Source organism: Cherax quadricarinatus, chromosome 36, assembly GCF_038502225.1.
Source record: "Cherax quadricarinatus isolate ZL_2023a chromosome 36, ASM3850222v1, whole genome shotgun sequence".
NCBI lineage: Eukaryota > Metazoa > Arthropoda > Malacostraca > Decapoda > Parastacidae > Cherax > Cherax quadricarinatus.
Genome location: NC_091327.1, coordinates 21,762,611 through 21,787,162, shown reverse-complemented (window position 1 = coordinate 21,787,162; position 24,552 = coordinate 21,762,611). Strand labels below are relative to the sequence as shown.

At 43.0% G+C, this 24,552-nt stretch overlaps 1 protein-coding gene across 5 annotated transcripts in view; it reads left to right on the top strand.

Moving 5' to 3' along the window:
- Positions 1–24,552, top strand: part of LOC128691278 (sodium-dependent nutrient amino acid transporter 1) — a 151,424-nt gene that overhangs the window by 49,565 nt on the left and 77,307 nt on the right. For all 5 annotated transcript variants that reach the window (XR_011392823.1, XM_070091565.1, XM_070091566.1 and 2 more), the window contains exons 2-3: positions 6,517–6,570; positions 7,869–7,949. Coding sequence is in view for 4 of the 5 variants with exons in the window: in XM_070091565.1 (XP_069947666.1) it covers positions 6,517–6,570; positions 7,869–7,949 (135 nt within the window). In the remaining variant the exon portion in view is untranslated. The remainder of the gene's footprint in view (positions 1–6,516; positions 6,571–7,868; positions 7,950–24,552) is intronic.

The following is a 24,552-nucleotide window of genomic DNA, read 5'->3' as shown; positions in this document are numbered from 1 at the left end:
GTTTCGCCTACACAGTAGGCTTCATCAGTCGGGTAGACAGTAAACGGAAGCAGTAGAGATGTGAAGACGATGTAATCAGTCCATCACCCTTGAAGTCGTAGAAGTGAGGATGTCAGTCCCTCAGCCTGGAGAAGTTATGTTCCAAAGTCTGAAACTAGTTAACTGTACATGTACAACTAGTACATGTACATGTACTTGTAGAAATAAAGATTATTATTATTATTATTATTATTATTATTATTAATAATAATAATAATAATAATAATGTTATTATTATTATTAATGCAGACCACACAAAATATTGCCTCTCGACTCCCTTCTCAATTTGACCCCGTTTTAAATCTATCATTCCTCTTATAATGGTGGAGATCAGGTGTTCATTTCTAGATTTTTTACGTATAATAAATATGTGTATACTTACCATATGTTGAAGAATAAGACACTTGTGTGCAACACTTGTGTGCCAGTGACTTCTTCAGGCCAATACAAAGAAGAAAGATGGAAGATGAGGAGGAGCCTAGTGTCAATGTGTTCACTTACCATATGTATTTTTTCTCAGTGTTGCTATTCACCTCGGCTGCCGTCAAGAAATTGTGAGAAAGAAATTCATCGCAAGTGTTTGTCACTCCGTGTGTTGGATGTGGCCAAGTTCGTGGGAGGAGTGTAGAGGAACCTTTAAAAACGTTGGCAAGAGTATAAGAAGAGATAGACACAACAAAGACACATTTCTCAAGATTGATGGACTCAACACATCGACTCCTGCCTGAGGGACTGATTACCTCAAACTCCTACTCATCTTCCACCATTCTATGCATTGGACTAAAGAAGTCACTGGCTGGTGAAACTTTCCCACAATAAAGTTTCCCAAAATGATGCACAAGTGTTTACTTCTTTAACGACTGTGTCACACGTCAACATACCCACAGACACAGCGTGAAATGTGTTGAAGCCAGAGTGGGAATTAAGGTTACAGTCTGGAATCAGCGTTGCTGCAGAAGTTATTAATTAGGTTAGGTTAGGTTAGATTATCGTTAGGTTAGGTTAGGTTAGATTATGGTAGGTGAGGTTAGGCTAGATTATGGTTAGGTTAGATTAGGTTAGATTATGGTTAGGTTAGATTATGGTTAGGTTAGGTTAGATTATGGTAGGCGAGGTTAGGTTATGGTTAGGTTACGAGGTTCTGACCAGAGCTTTGGTAAGATGAGGGGAGGAAGAAGGATGGGGAAGGATGGAATACCTGGAGTTTACCTGGAGAGAGTTCCGGGGGTCAACGCCCCCGCGGCCCGGTCTGTGACCAGGCCTCCTGGTGGATCAGAGCCTGATCAACCAGGCTGTTACTGCTGGCTGCACTCAAACCAACGTACGAGCCACAGCCCGGCTGGTCAGGAACCGACTTTAGGTGCTTGTCCAGTGCCAGCTTGAAGACTGCCAGGGGTCTGTTGGTAATCCCCCTTATGTATGCTGGGAGGCAGTTGAACAGTCTCGGGCCCCTGACACTTATTGTATGGTCTCTTAACGTGCTAGTGACACCCCTGCTTTTCATTGGGGGATGTTGCATCGTCTGCCAAGTCTTTTGATTTCTTAGTGAGTGATTTTCGTGTGCAAGTTCCGTACTAGTCCCTCTAGGATTTTCCAGGTGTATATAATCATGTATCTCTCCCGCCTGCGTTCCAGGGAAAACAGGTTCAGGAACCTCAAGCGCTCCCAGTAATTGAGGTGTTTTATCTCCGTTATGCGCGCCGTGAAGGTTCTCTGTACATTTTCTAGGTCAGCAATTTCATCTGCCTTGAAAGGTGCTGTTAGTGTGCAGCAATATTCCAGCCTAGATAGAACAAGCGACCTGAAGAGTGTCATCATGGGCTTGGCATCCCTAGTTTTGAAGGTTCTCATTATCCATCCTGTCATTTTTCTAGCAGATGCGATTGATACAATGTTATGGTCCTTGAAGGTGAGATCCTCCGACATGATCACTCCCATGTCTTTGACGTTGGTGTTTCGCTCTATTTTGTGGCCAGAATTTGTTTTGTACTCTGATGAAGATTTAATTTCCTCGTGTTTACCATATCTGAGTAATTGAAATTTCTCATCGTTGAACTTCATATTGTTTTCTGCAACCCACTGATAGATTTGGTTGATGTCCGCCTTGAACCTTTCAGTGTCTGCAATGGAAGACACTGTCATGCAGATTCGGGTGTCATCTGCAAAGGAAGACACGGTGCTATGGCTGACATCCTTGTCTATGTCAGATATGAGGATGAGGAACAAGATGGGAGCGAGTACTGTGCCTTGTGGAACAGAGCTTTTCACCGTAGCCGCCTCGGACTTTACTCTGTTGACTACTACTCTCTGTGTTCTGTTAGTGAGAAAATTATAGATCCATCGACCGACTTTTCCTGTTATTCCTTTAGCACGCATTTTGTGCGCTATTACGCCATGGTCACACTTGTCGAAGGCTTTTGCAGTCTGTATATATTACATCTGCATTCTTTTTATCTTCTAGTGCATCTAGGGCCTTGTCGTAGTGATCCAATAGTTGAGACTGACAGGAGCGACCTGTTCTAAACCCATGTTGCCCTGGGTTGTGTAACTGATGGGTTTCTGGATGGTGGTGATCTTGCTTCTTAGGACCCTTTCAAAGATTTTTATGATATGGGATGTTAGTGCTATCGGTCTGTAGTTCTTTGCTGTTGCTTTACTGCCCCCTTTGTGGAGTGGGGCTGTCTGTTGTTTTTAGTAACTGTGGGACGACCCCCGTCTCCATGCTCCCTCTCCATAGGATGGAAAAGGCTCGTGATAGGGGCTTCTTGCAGTTCTTGATGAACACGGAGTTCCATGAGTCTGGCCCTGGAGCAGAGTGCATGGGCATGTCATTTATCGCCTGTTCGAAGTCATTTGGCGTCAGGATAACATCGGATAGGCTTGTGTTAACCAAATTCTGTGGCTCTCTCATAAAAAATTCATTTTGATCTTCGACTCTCAGTCTGGTTAGCGGCTTGCTAAAAACTGAGTCATATTGGGACTTGAGTAGCTCACTCATTTCCTTGCTGTCATCTGTGTAGGACCCATCTTGTTTAAGTAAGGGCCCAATACTGGACGTTGTTCTCGACTTTGATTTGGCATAGGAGAAGAAATACTTTGGGTTTCTTTCGATTTCATTTATGGCTTTTAGTTCTTCCCGCGATTCCTGACTCCTATAAGATTCCTTTAGCTTAAGTTCGATGTTTGCTATTTCTCTGACCAGTGTCTCCCTACGCATTTCAGATATATTGACCTCTTTTAGCCGCTCTGTTATTCTTTTCCGTCGCCTGTAAAGGGAGCGCCTGTCTCTTTCTATTTTACATCTGCTCCTCCTTTTTCTTAGAGGAATAAGCCTTGTGCATACATCGAGTGCCACCAAGTTAATCTGTTCTAGGCATAAGTTGGGGTCTGTGTTGCTTAGTATATCTTCCCAGCTTATATCGGTTAAGACTTGGTTTACTTGGTCACACTTTATGTTTTTGTTATTGAAGTTGAATTTGGTGAATGCTCCCTCGTGACTAGTCTCATTTTGTCGGTCTGGGGCTCCACGCATACAAGTCTGAACCTCAATTATGTTGTGATCTGAGTATATTGTTTTTGATATGGTGACATTTCTTATCAGATCATCATTGTTAGTGAAGATGAGGTCTAGTGTATTCTCCATTCTAGTAGGCTCTATTATTTGCTGGTTTAAATTGAATTTTGTGCAGAGATTTAAAAGCTCGTGTGAGTGTGAGTTTTCATCAGAGCTGCCTCCAGGTGTTATTACTGCAACAATATTATTTGCTATATTCCTCCATTTTAGGTGCCGTAAGTTGAAATCCCCCAGGAGCAAGATGTTGGGTGCAGGAGCTGGAAGATTTTCCAGACAGTGGTCAATTTTTAACAGCTGTTCCTGGAATTGCTGGGATGTTGCATCCGGAGGCTTGTAGACTACCACAATGACTAGGTTATGGTTGGGGAGGGAGGAGGGGGAGGTGGGGTTTTTAAAAGGTTAGTGGCCTATCCACTTTGGTGTAATTTGAATACGCGTGTGTGTATATTATTATTATTATAATCAAAAAGAAGCGCTAAGCCAGTGTGTGTATATTGAGTAATTCATAAAGAGGTTGGTTTTATGAGAGAGGTATACCTCCTGCCCATCAATTGCACACTGCTATATTGTCTGTATACCATTGCGTCATTGAATTGGAAGGATGCATACTGCTTGCAATTGCTTTTTTTTCGCAAGAGGTTGGTCAGAAGGCCGAAGCTGCAGGTGGTAGTTGCAGGTCATTTTATGGAGGTTGGTTGCTCACCTGGAGTTGGCTGGCTAAGCAGTGACTGAGGTGGTGTCCTGCTGGAGGATAGTTGTAGGTGTAACAAGGTTAGTTGTGAGGTGTTGGTTGATAGAAGTGGGTCACCCGGAAATGGGGAGCGTTAGTCCGTGTTACTGGACATAGAATGATTCGGTGTTAGGTTAGATTAGGTTAGATTATGGTTAGGTTAGGTTAGATTAGGTCAGATTCAGTAAGATCTTGTTCCTCATCCTCATATCCGACATAGACAAGGATGTCAGCCACAGCACCGTGTCTTCCTTTGCAGATGACACCCGAATCTGCATGACAGTGTCTTCCATTGCAGACACTGCAAGGCTCCAGGCAGACATCAACCAAATCTTTCAGTGGGCTGCAGAAAACAATATGAAGTTCAACGATGAGAAATTTCAATTACTCAGATATGGTAAATACGAGGAAATTAAATCTTCATCAGAGTACAAAACAAATTCTGGCCACAAAATAGAGCGAAACACCAACGTCAAAGACCTGGGAGTGATCATGTCGGAGGATCTCACCTTCAAGGACCATAACATTGTATCAATCGCATCTGCTAGAAAAATGACAGGATGGATAATGAGAACCTTCAAAACTAGGGAGGCCAAGCCCATGATGACACTCTTCAGGTCACTTGTTCTATCTAGGCTGGAATATTGCTGCACACTAACTGCACCTTTCAAGGCAGGTGAAATTGCTGACCTAGAAAATGTACAGAGAACCTTCACGGCGCGCATAACGGAGATAAAACACCTCAATTACTGGGAGCGCTTGAGGTTCCTAAACCTGTATTCCCTGGAACGCAGGCGGGAGAGATACATGATTATATACACCTGGAAAATCCTAGAGGGACTAGTACCGAACTTGCACACGAAAATCACTCACTACGAAAGCAAAAGACTTGGCAGACGATGCAATATCCCCCCAATGAAAAGCAGGGGTGTCACTAGCACGTTAAGAGACCATACAATAAGTGTCAGGGGCCCGAGACTGTTCAACTGCCTCCCAGCATACATAAGGGGGATTACCAACAGACCCCCGGCTGTCTTCAAGCTGGCACTGGACAAGCACCTAAAGTCGGTTCCTGACCAGCCGGGCTGTGGCTCGTACGTTGGTTTGCGTGCAGCCAGCAGCAACAGCCTGGTTGATCAGGCTCTGATCCACCAGGAGGCCTGGTCACAGACCGGGCCGCGGGGGCGTTGACCCCCGGAACTCTCTCCAGGTAAACTCCAGGTAAACAAGACAAGCGTTTACCGACGCGGGTCTTAGTTATTTATTAATATGCGAGTCTAATTTTGTACGTGATATGATACACATGGTGTCGAGTCTAGTAAAACCTGGCTTGTTAAACTGGTCCCTTGTAACGCGGTTTCTGACCATCACTATTTTCTGAAGCTTGGGTATTACTTGAGCCACTGTAATGTTTTTCTGGACTGATTACATCGACTCCAGGCTGAGGGACTGATTGCCTTAAACTCATTCTGGTCTTCACCATTCCTCTTTGTTTAGGACTGATAAAGCCACTTGTCGGTTCTCTGGACTATTTATCTACATTGTTTTCCTCTCATCGCTGCCGGTTCCTGTAGATTTTCCGTTACTCTCTTGTATGGCACAGTGTTGAATCCCTTCCTGCGGGCCAATAACATGCTTTAATTCTCTTTATCCGTCAGTTCGAACAAGTTTGTAAAACAGGATTTGCTGTTTCTAAATCCTTGCTTCTTGTTTATGAAGTCAGTTTTCTCCAGGTGTTCCAGCACTGTCCTCTGTTTATTTTCTCTTTTACACTAGTTAGTATGCATGTCAAGGCCGACAACTGTAGTACAACGTTTTCTGTTTCTCTCTCTCTCTCTCTCTCTCTCTCTCTCTCTCCGTACTCACCTATTTGTGGTTCCAGGGGTATATTCGTAGCTCCTGGTCCCGAGTCGTGTGTGTGTGTGTGTGTGTGTGTGTGTGTGTGTGTGTGAGTACATATCGATAAGTACTCGCCAATTTGCACTCGCTAAATGTTCATTACTAGTTCACTACACGTTCCCTCCAACCTCATCACCAGTTTACCACATTTTTTAACACCTGTTGACCATGTTTTTGACATCTTTCCACCACATGTTCGTCACCTATTCAAATGTTCACCACCTGTTCTTCACGTGTTCACCACAGATCAATAACACAGTTCTCTCTTCCACAGGATGCTGACAGATATCCTGTTACTGCCATCAAATACACCAATGAGGAGAAAAAGGTAAATATATATATATATATATATATATATATATATATATATATATATATATATATATATATATATATATATATATATATGCAATAAGATCACAGTAAACAGGTGATTTCAGAATATGCAAAACAACCACTATGAAAGAATAGAGAAATTCCAAGCGCTGTCGTGACTACTCACATTATATATATATATATATATATATATATATATATATATATATATATATATATATATATATATATATATATATATATAGGTATATATATATATATATATATATATATATATATATATATATATATATATATATATATATATATATATAGGTATATATATATATATATATATATATATATATATATATATATATATATATAGGTATATATATATATATATATATATATATATATATAATATATATATATATATAGGTATATATATATATATATACAGATATATATATATATGTATATATATATATATATATATATATATATATATAGCATGGGTCCACCTCTGGTGTAAATTGTGGGACCCACAGCTTCGGAGAAGTGGATAAAAAGGCTTCAAGGAAGAATATTTGGATTTCTTCCTGATGCCGTTTGAATATTCCACTTCCCCTACCACCCCATCTTTTCATATTTTTTTTACCAATAGGAATATTTTATTACATAATATGGTACAGAAGATTTAAGAGATACATTGTTGATATAAAGGTGGCACATAAGGTACATGTTGTTACGTGTGTATCACCGATTATAAGGCGAAAATCTCATCCAGCGCCTCAGAGCTGGGGCGTGTGCCCAAAATACAGCAGGCATTAGTTTTGCCCACGCCTCCGAAATTCCAGGGTTGATATGTGCTTCCGGTGATATGCCTGGTGGGATGTCCACTCCCACACCTTTCTCCGTGACACCTCCCTTACCTACTTACCTGGAGTCTACCTGGAAGGTGTCAATAATGTCGCCTTTTCCGAACCACCTGTAAACCTTACTTTACTGAAATAAACCATAATAACACAATTGCAAACACACCAAGGAACGGGTGGGGTTAGAACCCATGAAGTTTTACGACTCACTAGCCATGGGATCAAATCCCACCCGTTCCGTGGATTATTTTTAGTGAAATTAATGTTTATCATTAAAGGACCCCAATGGGAATAAGTCACTTTGTCCCAATAGAAATAAGTCACTTTGACTTTTTTGGGTTATCCCAGGTTCTCTACACATATGCTGCTATATATGATAATCTATGTAACTGTATTTGTGTATACCTGAATAAATTTACTTAATTTACGACAGAGTGGCGGAGGTGTGGAGAACCCGACCTTCGAGGACCCCAGCAACATCGAGGACGGTCCCCACATCTCCAAGGTCGTCGGGGTAAGTATTCATTTGATATTTGGAGACCTGTATTGTTGCTCTCATTCTTCTCACGTTGTGTTCTCGGTACTACGACTTCCTTCGATTCTGACGCCTAAATAAAGAACCAAAAGGAACAATACCGTGACGGGAACAATACACAAATACCTCGCACATAAGAGAGAGAAGCTTACCACGACGAGTCACAAGCTTCTTTCTCCTAATGTGCGGGTTATTAGTGCATAATGCTTAAATGTTTAGTAAATGCTTCGATTTCTTGGTACTCTTTATTATTAACGCTTTCGTTTTTATTTTATTTTCTGGTTTTTGTGTCCATTGGTTCTAGTCCTACCGTCCTTAGGATGGATATGGGGCGTACTAGAAACTAACAGCTTCAGCGGCAAAATCTAAAAATTTAAATCTGTCTCCGTTAGTTAAATGTATTTTAAGTATAGCGACCACAGGAGGGTGATTAAGTCTGCATAGAACCTGAACACTTCCAGTCACGAATGTATTAATGCCTAAATTATGGATCTCTCTCTCTCTCTCTCTCTCTCTCTCTCTCTCTCTCTCTCTCTCTCTCTCTCTCTCTCTCTCTCTTTACACAGGGTTTGACAATGTTAGGTTAAAGATCCCTAGCTTTATTGAAATTGGAGCAATATGTGGGCCAGCATTTTCATTTGAACAACTGACTTTATCTCGTTGACATCATAATGCTGTACGAATGTGTTTCATACTCGAGTCATCCTGGGGATAAATGATCTCAGATGAAGTGATGTTCTGGAGAAGAGTACAGCCGGAGTGAAGTTGCTGCTTTCTGTCCATCTTGTAGTACAGAAGCTTGCTTCACGCTGTCCTCGAAGTGGAGCCAAGAGTGGTACTTTGACAATATTGGCCATGTACATAACAGTAAGGCCACCCACATCCCTCCTGTATTGAAGGCTCTGCTGAAATGACAGATCTATCCAGGATGGATCCAGGCAAGAAATGAGACGTCGTGCTCTGTTCTCTTCTCTGTCAAGCAGTCGCGGATGAGGGGAGGGAGCAGGCAATCCAAGAAAGTGGAGTATACTCAAGGTGTAAGCGTACTTGTGCTTAATACAGAATCTTGCAACCCTACTGTCAAGCAGATACGAGATACGTCAAAGTGTTGTAAGCTTCCTGGCTGCCTTGTTTGCAAGATTTACAACGTGGTTCTTCATGGTCAGTTTGGAGTCAAATTTCACCCCAAGGATATCAACTTCTTTCCCAGGTACCAACACGCTCCCATTCATACTTACTACTGCTCCAGCATTACCATCATGGTGCCTAGAGACCATCATCATTTGTGTTATCTCAGGTGCAAATGTTACTTGCCATCGGTTTACCCCAGCTGATATAGCTCTTAGCTGGTGATTGATGTAGCTTAGAGCAGCTGGCATTTCTTCTCTTGAATAAGTAAATGTCAGAGTACAGTTGTCTGCATATGCATGGGATTCTGGGATGAGATAAAGAAGGTCATTGAAGTAGACATTCCATAACAATGGTCCCAGCACACTTCCTTGTGGTACACTTGCTCCAGTAGGATGTCTTGCTGATTCTGTTCCATTGAGAACTACCCTGAGAAGACGTAGCGTAGAGCCTGCGATTCCCAGTGTTTGCAGTTTTGCTAAGAGGCCCTGGTGCCACACTCGGTCGAACGCACCAGCAATGTCCAGTGCTACCACACAACTGTCTTTGGATTCATCCAGTGACTGGTGCCTTTTAGTGGAGAAGTTTAACAACAGATCACCACCAGAATAACCTTTCCTGAAGCCATATTGACGGCCACAAAGTAGTGAGTTGTAGTTAAAAAACTCTCATTTGTCTTGAGATTATCGTCTCGAGGATCTTTCCAGTGATTGACAGGAGTGACACTGATTTCTGCTCTTCTCTTCTTTTTGTGAACAGGGACTACATTTTCCTCTTTCCGCAGTGTGGCATGCAAAGAGTACGTAACCTTTATTCGGCGCATGAACACACCCTCATTGAAAGGCTATCTCCCCCAACCAGCGAACCAGTACTAAGGATCGGACGATGGGGCCCCGTCGTTCGATCAGTACCCAGGTTCAGCCAGTGAGAAGATGGTTTTGGCAATCGCAGAGGTGTTGTGGGCATCACCCGCCTGTCTGCCCTTGTTACTTCCATTCTAGAGCTGGTTGAACCACGGTCTGCTCTCTAGTGGCGTCTATTCTGCCTTGCTTACCGTGGAGTGCACTAATACCTATTGTTGTACATAGTGTATATAGTGTACATACTTCTGTTCTTACTTAGTGAAAAGATAATGTAAGTCAAAAGCTTTTCTGTTGTGTTTATTTTCCTTCCTTTACACCCAGGATCACAGGCCTTTGGAAAGCTTTTCTGTTGTGTTTATTTTCCTTCCTTTTTCAGTGGGGGGATGTTGCATCGTCTACCAAGTCTTTTGCTTTCGTAGTGAGTGATTTTCCCAGGAAAAGTTCTCTGTACATCACAGCAGATGCGATTGATACAATGTTATGGTCCTTGAAGGTGAGATCCTCCTTTGGATTCCGCCTGGGTTGCAGCCTATAATGGAAGACACTGTCACACATGAGATATGAGGATGAAGAACAAGATGGGAGCGAGTACTGTGCCTTGTGGAACAGAGCTTTTCACCGTAGCTGCCTCGGACTTTACTCTGTTGACTACTACTCTCTGTGTTCTGTTAGTGAGAAAATTATAGATCCATCGACCGACTTTTCCTGTTATTCCTTTAGCACGCATTTTGTGCGATATTACGCCATGGCCACACTTGTCGAAGGCTTTTGCAAAGTCTATATATATTACATCTGCATTCTTTTTGTCTTCTAGTGCATCTAGGACCTTGTCGTAGTGATCCAATAGTTGAGACAGACAGGAGCGACCTGTTCTAAACCCATGTTGCCCTGAGTTGTGTAACTGATGGGTTTCTAGATGGGTGGTGATCTTGCTTCTTAGGACCCTTTCAAAGATTTTTATGATATGGGATGTTAGTGCTATCGGTCTGTAGTTCTTTGCTGTTGTTTTACTGCCCCCTTTGTGGAGTGGGGCTATGTTTGTTGTTTTTAGCAACTGTGGGACGACCCCCGTGTCCATGCTCCCTCTCCATAGGATGGAAAAGGCTCGTGATAGGGGCTTCTTGCAGTTCTTGAGTGCATGGCCATTTACACTGTACTAGGCAGTGCTTAAAGATGCGAGTTAGAGAGTCATATTGGGACTTGAGTAGCTAGCTGTCATCTGTCCCATGCACATCTCAGATTTGGCAATCTTGGGCTCGAACTTGTCTTCCCGGGACCCACAGCCGATTTTTCTCTGACCAGTGTCAAGCGAGTCTGCACATCTCAGCAATCTTGGGCTCAACTTGTCTGGGCCCACAGAAGGAAAGAAGGAAATGCACCTTCTCCTGCCTTATTGTCACCACTGACAGTTTTGACACAGTTCTTGCAGCTAGCCAAGGAAGGTCCCTTGCTGGATCAGGAACTTGCATTTTGGTAGCAAAGTGTTCGGCAAAGAGATCCGCTTTCTCTTGACTACTAGTAGAGGTGGTTCCATCCTGTTGATTTAGAGGTGGAATGAGTTCGTCAGGCAGATAACCTTGTCTGTCCTTGACCAGGGGCCACCAGGTTTTGGAACCTACTCTACCTGATTCTAGCTTTCTTTTTGCGTCCACCTCCCTTTTAGCGATGGCTCACTTTTGAACCTCACCCATATGCCTACAGGCTTGCCTGTGCAGGTTCCTGTTATAGGTGGTAGGATGTCTCTTATAGCTTCGCTATGCCTTGTACTTAGCAGTAGCAGCCTCTCTACAACGAAAGCCGAACCAAGGCTGATCTGTAGGCTTCGTCACGTACTGCCGGTGAGGGATGTGTTCTTGTTGTAGATTAAGAATGTGTCCAGTGAAGGCTTTCACTTGGTTGTCAGCATCCCCTTGGAGAAGAGCATTCCAATCGGTGGTGGCGAGCTCAGAGCAAAGGGCTGGCCAATTACCTCTTTCCCATTGCCAGGTTGTGGATATGGACTCCTCACCTTGTTCTGTTAGGATCTTAAGTGTCGTAAAAACAGCCTTGTGGTCAGACTATTCAACATAGCCGAGGGGTTGACAAGTGACTTATACCTACTGCCAGATCACTCATTACTGGGTCAAGGGAGGAGCCAGAGATGTGAGTAGGGAAATCAACAAAGTTTCTCATGTCAAACACTGCAAGAAGGTCATCAAAGTCCCTCTGTATAAGGTGTTGGTTGAGGTCACCAACAATTATGATATGTTGACAGCTGTGTTGGAGCAGAAGGGAGTCAATATTTTCCATTAGGAAGTTGATGGGGTCTGCATGTTGCCACTGAGGTCTGTACATTGTACATACTAGTACAGAGGTACTAGTGTTTATACATAGCTTGAAGAACATCATTTCAAGATGAGTAGGGGTGGCAACATCAATGTGCTGGGCATGTACACTTTTAGAGAAGCACACAGCAACACCTCCTCCTTGCGAATATCAAAATGGTATACAATACCGACAGGTTGGTAGATAAGACACATAGGCAACATTTAGGCAACTTTATTCCGGAACGTTTCGCCTACACAGTAGGCTTCTTCAGTAGAGTACAGAAATGGAGCAGTAGATGTGAAGACGATGTAATCATTCCATCACCCTTGAAGTCGTAGATTTGAGGTTGTCAGTCCCTCAGCCTGGAGAAGTTCAGTTCCATAGTCTGGAACTAACTGAAGATCAAGCGACAGTGTTGAGACTTAAATATTGTCCGAAGGAGAGGTGCAGAGTAGAAGTAGTGAGATTGTAGCCACTGAGAGGTCACGTCCCTCTCAGATCAAACAATTCTCACTTGAAAAAGTTTTCCAAGGTGTTTTCTCTTCTGTACCAAGATGCCATTGTGTTGCAGTGTCTGACAGAGTGAATATCAAAATGTTATACATCTCTACTGCTCCTGCCTGTACTCGACTGAAGAAGCCTACTGTGTAGGCGAAACGTTTCGGAATAAAGTTGCCTAAATGTTGCCTATGTGTCTTACCTAGCAACCTCCTCCTTGCCCTTGCCTGTCTTCTCACCCATGAGGTGTAGCCAGCAGTTTTTGCAAAATTTTCTGGAGTCCTGTCTCTTATTTACTCTCCGTTTTTACTCAAGAGGATACAAGGGAAATCCCAGAAATCAATAAACATAATTCTCAGGACGAAAATAAATTAAGCAAGATCCAAGTAACTAGAAACACGATGCCCAGACAACTGGAAAGACTGAATCATTAAAAAGTTACCCGGCCCTGACGAACAGTTTTTCTTTTCTTAACAATTCTTAAGAGTTACAAGGAGGACCTTAGAGAGCCATTATCTACGTTCTTCAACAGATCTCTGCAAATGTGCATTGTACTATATAAGGGGGAAAAAGACAAATGTGATACCAGATTATTATAGACTAATTAATCTAACATCATTTGTGGGAAAATGGATGGAACCAATAATTGTGAATCAGTTTCAGAGTCACCTTGAAAGATATAATTTAATCAATGAATCTCAGCAGGGTTTTACAAAGGGAAAGTTCTTGCCTTCACAATAGACTTACACTTTCACGAAGGTATTGGAAGTGGTAAACCACGATTAAAAAAAAAATATATAAATTTTTGGCTTCATATAAATTGTTTTTAATTCACTTGTTAAGCGCTAAATCCATATGGGTCATTCAGCGCAAGACGTAGTGGAGGCTTGATCCTCCGTCTGCTGAGCGCCAGAAAGACTTCATATCAAGGAGTATAAATAAGAGGTGTCCTGAGTTATACTTCAACTTCATATATCCTTGCTAAGACCTCATTTACATAATACTGCTCAGTTCCGGTCGCCGTAATACAGAACGGATTTCATTAAGCTGGAAAATATGTATTAGAAACCTTTCCTACGATGGTAGACTAAATCTACACTCTCATGAAGACGTAGAATTGGGGGCAGATTTTTTTATTTTTTATTATTATCACACTGGCCGATTCCCACCAAGGCAGGGTGGCCCGAAAAAGAAAAACTTTCACCATCATTCACTCCATCACTGTCTTGCCAGAAGGGTGCTTTACACTACAGTTTTTAAACAGTTTTTAAACTGAAATATACAAGTGGAAGACAGGAACAAATAAAGACCAACCAAAATACCTTGCAGGAAAACTCTAACCAAAGCAGGACTCGAGGTAATGGATTCAATTTGGACAAATTTAGATTTAGAAAGGATATAAGGAAGTACTTGTTCTGTAATAGAGTTGTAGATGAGCTGAACAAACTCCTCCCTCCCCCCCCCCAAAAAAAAAAAAGTCATTGAAGCGAGAACTTCGGGTAGCTTTAAATATGTTGGAAGGGGGTCAGCGCCCCCGCGGCCCGGTCCCAGACCAAGAATCCTGATAATCTCTGATATTTTTTATTTCGCCAAAACTCTTAGAATATAGACGCTGTAAGGCCCCTACATGTTTATCGGTTCCCCACGACTAATAATAATAATAATAATAATAATAATAATAATAATAATAATAATAATAATAATAATTCTCTGAACACAGAGCATCACTTCATTTTCTCAATGCAACATTAAAAATAAATATAGAATAAAAAAAGCATAAAAAAAAATTTTGAATTTTATTTTTGACAAACTTCCAGTTTATTATACTGTGCTTAAAATATTAATGCATTTATCTTAAAGAAACTGTAAAGATGACTGTATTGTCAACTCGTGGCTTGGTTGGTAGCGTACTCAGCTCACACACTGAGGGGTCCGGGATCGCTCCCCGTAACGGGTGAAACGTTCGGCATGTTTCCTTACACCTGTTGCCCCTCTTCACCTAGCAGTAAGTAGGTACCTGGGTGTTAGTCGAATGGTGTGGGTCGCATCCTGGGGAAGATGAAAGGACCACAATGGAAATAAGACTGACAGTCCTCGGTGATATACGGATTTTATATTGGATTATCCTGGGTTGGTAACCCTCCCCTGGGTTAATAATCCCAAACAAAACTTCTTCACATCGAGTTAATGTGCCCTATGAACGGGGTGCCCTATGAAAGGAGTCCCCTATGGACGGGGTGCCCTATGAAAGGAGTCCCCTATGGACGGGGTGCCCTATGAAAGGAGTGCCCTATGGAGGGAGAGTAAGGGAAACTTCAGGCCTATAATCTTCATCAATCCTCTCAAAGCTCTGCATAAATAAAAAATAACCCAGCTACCCCTAAGACTTTCCTATACATAAATTCTGGAGCCTCCGGTGAGTGGACCAAGACAACGCAAACACAAACATCTCATTGCAACATCTACATGAAGGTCGTGTTTGTTGTGTGTGGTAAATCTCTACCTGCTGCACATTATACCACGCTAAACAGGAGAATGATGACAGACGTAGTAATAATTACTTGGTCAACGTTTAAAAACACACGTTTCTAACTAAATTTGGGACGCCGACACAGAACCCCAAGTTGAACGAATTCACCAAGACATAGTCATCATGGAGGAATCATGGAATTCTTTTATGGATGTTATCTTGCTCACACGCCATCAGCACGTCGGGGTACAAAAATCATCCGCTTCCACTCGCTAAAATGTAACGTTCTCACACAAGCCTGTTCGATGTTCAAGCCCCTAGCACTCAAGACCACTTTTACTTCATCCTTCCAACCGTTTTGGGACGAACGACTCCTACCCCTCTTTCCTTCCATCCCTAATTTATATACCCTCCACAGGCTAAGAGGTGTCCTCCTACCTCAGCTTATTTACAGGCTAAGAGGTGTCCTCCTACCTCAGCTTATTTACAGGTTAAGAGGTGTCCTCCTACCTCAGCTTATTTACAGGCTAAGAGGTGTCCTCCTACCTCAGCTTATTTACAGGCTAAGAGGTGTCCTCCTACCTCAGCTTATTTACAGGCTAAGAGGTGTCCTCCTACCTGAGCTCATTTACAGGTTAAGAGGTGTCCTCCTACCTCAGCTTATTTACAGGCTAAGAGGTGTCCTCCTACATCAGCTTATTTACAGGTTAAGAGGTGTCCTCCTACCTCAGCTTATTTAGAGGCTAAGAGGTGTCCTCCTACCTCAACTTATTTACAGGCTAAGAGGTGTCCTCCTACCTCAGCTTATTTAGAGGCTAAGATGTGCCATCATACTTCAAGTTATGTACACGCCCGACACTAAACATACACTACTACCCTTCTCCCCCAGGATGCCATCCACAACAGTCGACACACAAGCAGGTACCTACTAACTGCTAGGTCAACATGGACCTCTTACACTGATGTATAGGTATGCGGAACAGTACATTAAACCTGTCAGTAACCTCCTAAGAAAAAAATAAAACATTCGAGCTGCCTCTGTCTAGAAGCAGAAAATAATACGAAAAATATATAAGGTGTAGTATGGAAAAAATCGCTAAGTTTATGATGGTGAGACTTAATAGAAACGTCGAATGACGTTCTTCATATTGTAAGAGTTTTTACATTTGTCAGATTTACTTTGTACGAAGTGAAGCGAGGACACGAGTAGGGCCAATATTTTTGTTAGTTGTTTTGGGTTTGAGAAGGACTTGCCTAGTATAGGTCAATAAGCCTGCTGCAGTTTTTCCTCCTCTCTTATGCTCTTATGACACGTGTTATCAAAGTGTGCAGGTCAAGGTCAAGTGTTCACACACGTCTTGTTGACACATGTGTTATCAACGTGTGCAGATCAAGGTCAAGTGTTCACACACGTCTTGTTGACACACGTGTTATCAACGTGTGCAGGTCAAGGTAAAGTGCTCACACACGTCTTGTTGACACATGTGTTATCAACGTGTGCAGGTCAAGGTAAAGTGCTCACACACGTCTTGTTGACACACGTGTTATCAACGTGTGCAGATCAAGGTCAAGTGTTCACACACGTCTTGTTGACACACGTGTTATCAACGTGTGCAGATCAAGGTCAAGTGTTCACACACGTCTTGTTGACACATGTGTTATCAACGTGTGCAGATCAAGGTCAAGTGTTCACACACGTCTTGTTGACACACGTGTTATCAACGTGTGCAGATCAAGGTCAAGTGTTCACACACGTCTTGTTGACACACGTGTTATCAACGTGTGCAGGTCAAGGTCAAGTGTTCACACACGTCTTGTTGACACACGTGTTATCAACGTGTGCAGGTCAAGGTCAAGTGTTCACACACGTCTTGTTGACACACGTGTTATCAACGTGTGCAGATCAAGGTCAAGTGCTTACACACGTCTTGTTGACACACGTGTTATCAACGTGTGCAGGTCAAGGTCAAGTGTTCACACACGTCTTGTTGACACACGTGTTATCAACGTGTGCAGGTCAAGGTCAAGTGTTCACACACGTCTTGTTGACACACGTGTTATCAACGTGTGCAGGTCAAGGTCAAGTGCTCACACACGTCTTGTTGACACACGTGTTATCAACGTGTGCAGATCAAGGTCAAGTGTTCACACACGTCTTGTTGACACACGTGTTATCAACGTGTGCAGGTCAAGGTCAAGTGCTCACACACGTCTTGTTGACACACGTGTTATCAACGTGTGCAGATCAAGGTAAAGTGCTCACACACGTCTTGTTGTGGCAGCGAAGGCTGCATTACATGTTTATCGCTTAGTCTCAAAGAAAAACAGATTCAGAAGCATTTTTTTTTTGTTAGAAATTGCCTTCTGTATAGCATGCACTCTAACTCACAACACACCCACTCGCCGAAGATATGTCTTTAACCGACGTCTCGGTCTTTCACAGATCATTACCAAGTCATTACTTGATAACTGCCTTGACGGACGGACACTTCGTCTACAAAATCTCCAGTTTGTGGGTTATTTCTGAACTGTTCCAGTCATGGTATTGTGTCTGTTTATCCATGATATGTAAGTGATCCTATGAGAGTACACAGGAAGGATCCTTGCAAGGTGATGACGTCTAGTTGTCAGCATCCTGACACATTATGAAACAGTCCGTGTTGCGACAGTATAACAGCTTAAGTACATTGTTGTTGGTGCAGACTTGTTTAACACAACAATTAAGCCCGTAGTGCTAAGCAGAGTTGATATAAACATAATCCAGACGTTGAAGAAAACACGTTGCAAATTAAGCTTTCATTGAAACGACGTTTCGCTACGTGTAGAGCTTTTTCAAGGCAAGATGACTCGATAAAGCTCGACACACGGCCGAAATATTTGCCTCAGTAAAAGCTTATTCTGCAACTACGTTGCAGAATAAGCAACGTGCAATGTGAGGACCAGGATATAACCATGACTGTCAACAGGTCTGAAATATGCAACAACAAGAAATATACGAAAAATTATATATATATATATATATATATATATATATATATATATATATATATATATATATATATATATATATATATATATATATATATATATATATATATATATATATTTACCTAGGTCCTGCTATAGTTCACATTATAAGACTGATGACAGGACCTTCCTCCGCCCTACATAAGAACCTCCACCCTACATAAGAACCTCCATCCTACATAAGAACCTCCACCCTACATAAGAACCTCCACCCTACATAAGAACCTCCACCCTACATAAGAACCTCCACCCTACATAAGAACCTCCACCCTACATAAGAACCTCCACCCTACATAAGAACCTCCACCCTACATAAGAACCTCCACCCTACATAAAAACCTCCACCCTACATAAAACCCTCCACCCTACATAAGAATCTCCACCCTACATAAGAACCTCCACCCTACATAAGAACCTCCACCCTACATAAGAACCTTCACCCTACATAAAAACCTCCACCCTACATAAAACCCTCCACCCTACATAAGAATCTCCACCCTACATAAGAACCTCCACCCTACATAAGAACCTCCACCCTACATAAGAACCTTCACCCTACGTAAGAACCTCAACCCTACGTAAGAACCTCCACCCTACATAAGAACCTCCACCCTACATAAGAACCTCTACCCTGCATGATTCCTTAAGCTTAACTTCAATATTTGCTATTTCTCTGACCAGCGCCTCATTTTATATTTCAGATATACTGGCCCCTCACAGCAGCTCTCTGCTGGGAGTCTCTCTCTCTAGTTTACATCTTTTCTTTTTTCTTAAAGGAATGTGCCTTAAGCACACCTCAAGGGCCACAGAGTTAGTTTTTTCTACGCAAAGGCTCGGATCCGTGTTGTTTACGATATCTTCTCAGCTTGTTTCATTTAGGTCATGGTTGATTTGATACCACTGTATGTTTTTATTACTGAAGTTGAATTTTGGTGAAGGCACCATCATAATTGATCACCTGTGAATGACATGATAGAAGGGATAGACTCAGAAGTGTCTCTGTTCGCAGATGATGTGAAGTTTATGAGGAGAATTAAATCAGATGAGGATCAGGTAGTACTATAAAGAGACCTCGACAGGCTGGACACGTGGTCCGGCAACTGGCTCCCCGAATTTAACCCTGCCAAATGCAAAGTCATGAAGATTGGGGGAAGGGCAGAGAAGACCGCATACAAAGTATACGCTAGGTGGCCAAAGACTGCAAACCTCATTCTAGGAAAAAGATCTTGGTGTGAGTATAATACCGAGCACATCTCCTGAGGCGCACATCAGCCAGATAACTACTGCAGTATATGGGCGCCTGGCAAACCTAAGAATAGCGTTCCGATACCTCAGTAAGGAATCGTTCAAGACTCTGGACACCGTGTACGTCAGGATCATACTGGAGTATGCAGCACCAGTTTGGAACCCACACCTGGTCAAGCACATCAAGAAATTAGAGAAAGTGCAAAGGTTTGCAACAAGGCTAGTTCCAGAGCTAAGGGGAATGTCCTACGACGAAAGGTTAAGGGAAATCGCCCTGACGACACTGGAGGACAGGAGGGTCAGGGGCAACGTACAAAATACTGCGAGGAATAGGTAAGGTGGTCAGGGACAGGATGTTCCAGGGAGGGGACACAGAAACAAGGGGTCACAATTGGAAGATGAAGACTGAGATGAGTCAAAGGGATATTAGGAAGTATTTCTTCAGTTATAGAGTCGTCCTGAAGTGGAATAGGCTGGCAAGTGATGTAGTGGAGGCAGGAAGCATGCATAGTTTTAGGACGAGGTATGATAAAGCTCATGGAGCAGGGAGAGAGAGGACCTAGTAGCGGCCAGTGATGAGGCGGGGCCAGGAGCTGAGTCTCGACCCCTGCAACCACAAGCAGGTGAGTATAAATAGGTGAGTACGCACACACAGATGGCACGTACACACACACACACACACACACACACACACACACACACACACACACACACATTTGCAACAAGGCTAGTTTCGGAGCTCAGGGAATGTCCTACGAAGAAAGGTTGAGGGAAATCGGACTGACGACACTGGAAGACAGGAGGGTCAGGGGAGACATGATAACGACATACAAAATACTGCGTGGAATAGATAAGGTGGACAGAGACAGGTTGTTCCAGAGAGGGGACACAGAAACAAGGGGTCACAACTGGAAGCTGAAGACGCAGACGAGTCAAAGGGATGTTAGGAAGTATTTCTTCAGTCATAGAGTCGTCAGGAAGTGGAATAGCCTAGCAAGTGATGTAGTTTACCTGGAGTTTACCTGGAGAGAGTTTCGGGGGTCAACGCCCCCGCGGCCCGGTCTGTGACCAGGCCTCCTGGTGGATCAGCGCCTGATCAACCAGGCTGTTGCTGCTGGCTGCACGCAAACCAACGTACGAGCCACAGCCCGGCTGATCAGGAACTGACTTTAGGTGCTTGTCCAGTGCCAGCTTGAAGACTGCCAGGGGTCTGTTGGTAATCCCCCTTATGTGTGCTGGGAGGCAGTTGAACAGTCTCGGTCCCCTGACACTTATTGTATGGTCTCTTAACGTGCTAGTGACACCCCTGCTTTTCATTGGGGGGATGGTGCATCGTCTGCCAAGTCTTTTGCTTTCGTAGTGAGTGATTTTCGTGTGCAAGTTCGGTACTAGTCCCTCTAGGATTTTCCAGGTGTATATAATCATGTATCTCTCCCTCCTGCGTTCCAGGGAATACAGGTTTAGAAACCTCAAGCGCTCCCAGTAATTGAGGTGTTTTATCTCCGTTATGCGCGCCGTGAAAGTTCTCTGTACATTTTCTAGGTCGGCAATTTCACCTGCCTTGAAAGGTGCTGTTAGAGTGCAGCAATATTCCAGCCTAGATAGAACAAGTGACCTGAAGAGTGTCATCATGGGCTTGGCCTCCCTAGTTTTGAAGGTTCTCATTATCCATCCTGTCATTTTTCTAGCAGATGCGATTGATACAATGTTATGGTCCTTGAAGGTGAGATCCTCCGACATAATCACTCCCAGGTCTTTGACGTTGGTGTTTCGCTCTATTTTGTGGCCAGAATTTGTTTTGTACTCTGATGAAGATTTAATTTCCTCATGTTTACCATATCTGAGTAATTGAAATTTCTCATCGTTGAACTTCATATTGTTTTCTGCAGCCCACTGAAAGATTTGGTTGATGTCCGCCTGGAGCCTTGCAGTGTCTGCAATGGAAGACACTGTCATGCAGATTCGGGTGTCATCTGCAAAGGAAGACACGGTGCTGTGGCTGACATCCTTGTCTATGTCGGATATGAGGATGAGGAACAAGATGGGAGCTAGTACTGTGCCTTGTGGAACAGAGCTTTTCACCGTAGCTGCCTCGGACTTTACTCTGTTGACGACTACTCTCTGTGTTCTGTTAGTGAGGAAATTATAGATCCATCGACCAACTTTTCCTGTTATTCCTTTAGCGCGCATTTTGTGCGCTATTACGCCATGGTCACACTTGTCGAAGGCTTTTGCAAAGTCTGTATATATTACATCTGCATTCTTTTTGTCTTCTAGTGCATTTAGGACCTTGTCGTAGTGATCCAGTAGTTGAGACAGACAGGAGCGACCTGTTCTAAACCCATGTTGCCCTGGGTTGTGTAACTGATGGGTTTCTAGATGGGTGGTGATCTTGCTTCTTAGGACCCTTTCAAAGATTTTTATGATATGGGATGTTAGTGCTATTGGTCTGTAGTTCTTTGCTGTTGCTTTACTGCCCCCTTTGTGGAGTGGGGCTATGTCTGTTGTTTTTAGTAACTGATGGACGACCCCCGTGTCCATGCTCCCTCTCCATAGGATGGAAAAGGCTCGTGATAGGGGCTTCTTGCAGTTCTTGATGAACACAGAGTTCCATGAGTCTGGCCCTGGGGCAGAGTGCATGGGCATGTCATTTATCGCCTGTTCGAAGTCATTTGGCGTCAGGATAACATCGGATAGGCTTGTGTTAATCAAATTTTGTGGCTCTCTCATAAAAAATTCATTTTGATCTTCGACTCTCAGTCTGGTTAGCGGCTTGCTAAAAACTGAGTCATATTGGGACTTGAGTAGCTCACTCATTTCCTTGCTGTCATCTGTGTAGGAGGCAGGAACCATACATAGCTTTAAGACGAGGTATGGCAAAGCTCAGGAAGCAGAGCGTAAGAGGACCTAGTAGCGATCAGTGAAGAGGCGGGGCCAGGAGCTGAGTCTCGACCCCTGCAACCACAATTAGGTGAGAATTAGGTGAGTACACAAACACACAGGATGTTCCAGAGATGGGCCCTAGCAACAAGGGGTCACAATAGGAAGCTGAAGACTCAGAGGGATGATAGGAAGTATTTCTTCAGTCACAGAGTTGTCAGGAAGTGGAACAGTCTGGGAAGTGATCTAGCGGAGGCAGGATCCATACATAGCCTTAAGAAGAGGCATGATAAATTTCATGAAGCAAGAGTGACCTAGTAGTGACCAGTGAAGAGGCGGGCCAGGAACTGTGAATCGACCCCTGAAACCACAACTAGGTGAGTACAACTAGATAAGTACCTTATGTTTGTCAGGAGCCCTACGTATGCATGCCTGTGCTTCTATTATGTTGTGATCTGAGAGTATTGCCTTTGATACTTTTATATTTCGTACCAGATCATAAATATTAACGAAGATGAAGTCCAGTGTATTTTCAGTCTTGTTGGCTCCACTATTTGCTGGTTTATGGTGAATTTGTTGCAGAGATTTAATAGCTCGTGTGTATGAATTTTCATCTGAGCTGCTTCCTGGGGTTATCTCTGCTACATTTCTGTGTTTTAGGTGTCTTAGGTTGAATTCACCCAGGAACAGGATATTTGGGGCTGGAGTTGGGATATTTTCAGACAGCCGTCAATTTTCAAAAGTTGTTCTTGGAATTGTTGGGAAGCTGCATCAGACGGCTTGTATACAATCACAATGACAAGGTTTTGGTTTTCAGTCTTTAATGCCAAAACTTCAACTATATCATTTGAGCGACTCAGTGACATACAGCCCAACCCCCCATTGTTGCGTTTTTTTTTTTCTGTCGCATCTGAATAAGTTATACCCTGGGATCCATATTTCCTTTATGTGGGTCTCTGTGAAAGCCGCAAACATTGCATTTGACTGCGAGCAGTCCACTGATGAAAGGCATTTTGTTGTCGTATTGATGGTATGTAAAGGGGCTTTATTTGACACTAATATCTGGTGTTCTGGAGTGGGGGCCACTGACTTTGCCATAAGAACCTCCATTCTTCTTAAGAACCTCCACCCTACATACGAACCTCCACCCTATATAAGAACCTCCACTCTATATAAGAACCTCCACCCTACATACGAACCTCCACCCTATATAAGAACCTCCACTCTATATAAGAACCTCCACTCTATATAAGAACCTCCACACTTCATAAGAACTTGCACTTTAAAAACCTTCACCTTACATAAGAACCTCCGCCGTACATAACCTCCACACTACATAAGAACCTCCACATGAAAGCTCAAGACACTCCATAGATCTGGAGGTCTTTAGACCCCCAGACTAAGACCCAGACGCTAATGAAAGAAATCTAAACAATATGTAAACAGGACAAAGAGATAAGATCAAAGCATTGGAGGTTGGTAAGCTTTGTCATCAAAGTGGGCAAGTGTTTCCTGAGGCGAGTCTTAGTTGGAACCTTGACTAATGTTTATTGCTGTAATCTATGGTGATAGTGAAGTTGTTATGAAACACTGAGTGTGTAACAAGCGGCCTCTTTGTGTGATCTCACGTATAAACTAATAGCATTTCTAAGGCTTAATATTGCCCGAAATGCTCTGCCTAACCATGGGCTTTCTCCAAGCTCAACCAAATGTCACCAATCACCGAACTGACGTTGTATCAGGTGGAAATACATCTTTGAGGAATGAGGGAAATTTACGCGAATTTTTGTAAATGAGTAATATTTGAGAAGCCTCTCGTTTACACGCTCATTGGCTTTAATTAACCTGGTCAACAATGCTGATATATAGAGGGAGATTTTTGTGTGAATGCGACTGAGAAAGTAGAGCCAAGAATGAATAGCGTGTGTGAGGCCTTCATAGTACGGTGCTCTACTACTGAGGCGTTCATAGTACGGTGCTCTACTACTGAGGCGTTCATAGTACGGTGCTCTACTACTGAGGCCTTCATAGTACGGTGCTCTACTACTGAGGCGTTCATAGTACGGTGCTCTACTACTGAGGCCTTCATAGTACGGTGCTCTACTACTGAGGCCTTCATAGTACGGTGCTCTACTACTGAGGCCTTCATAGTACGGTGCTCTAC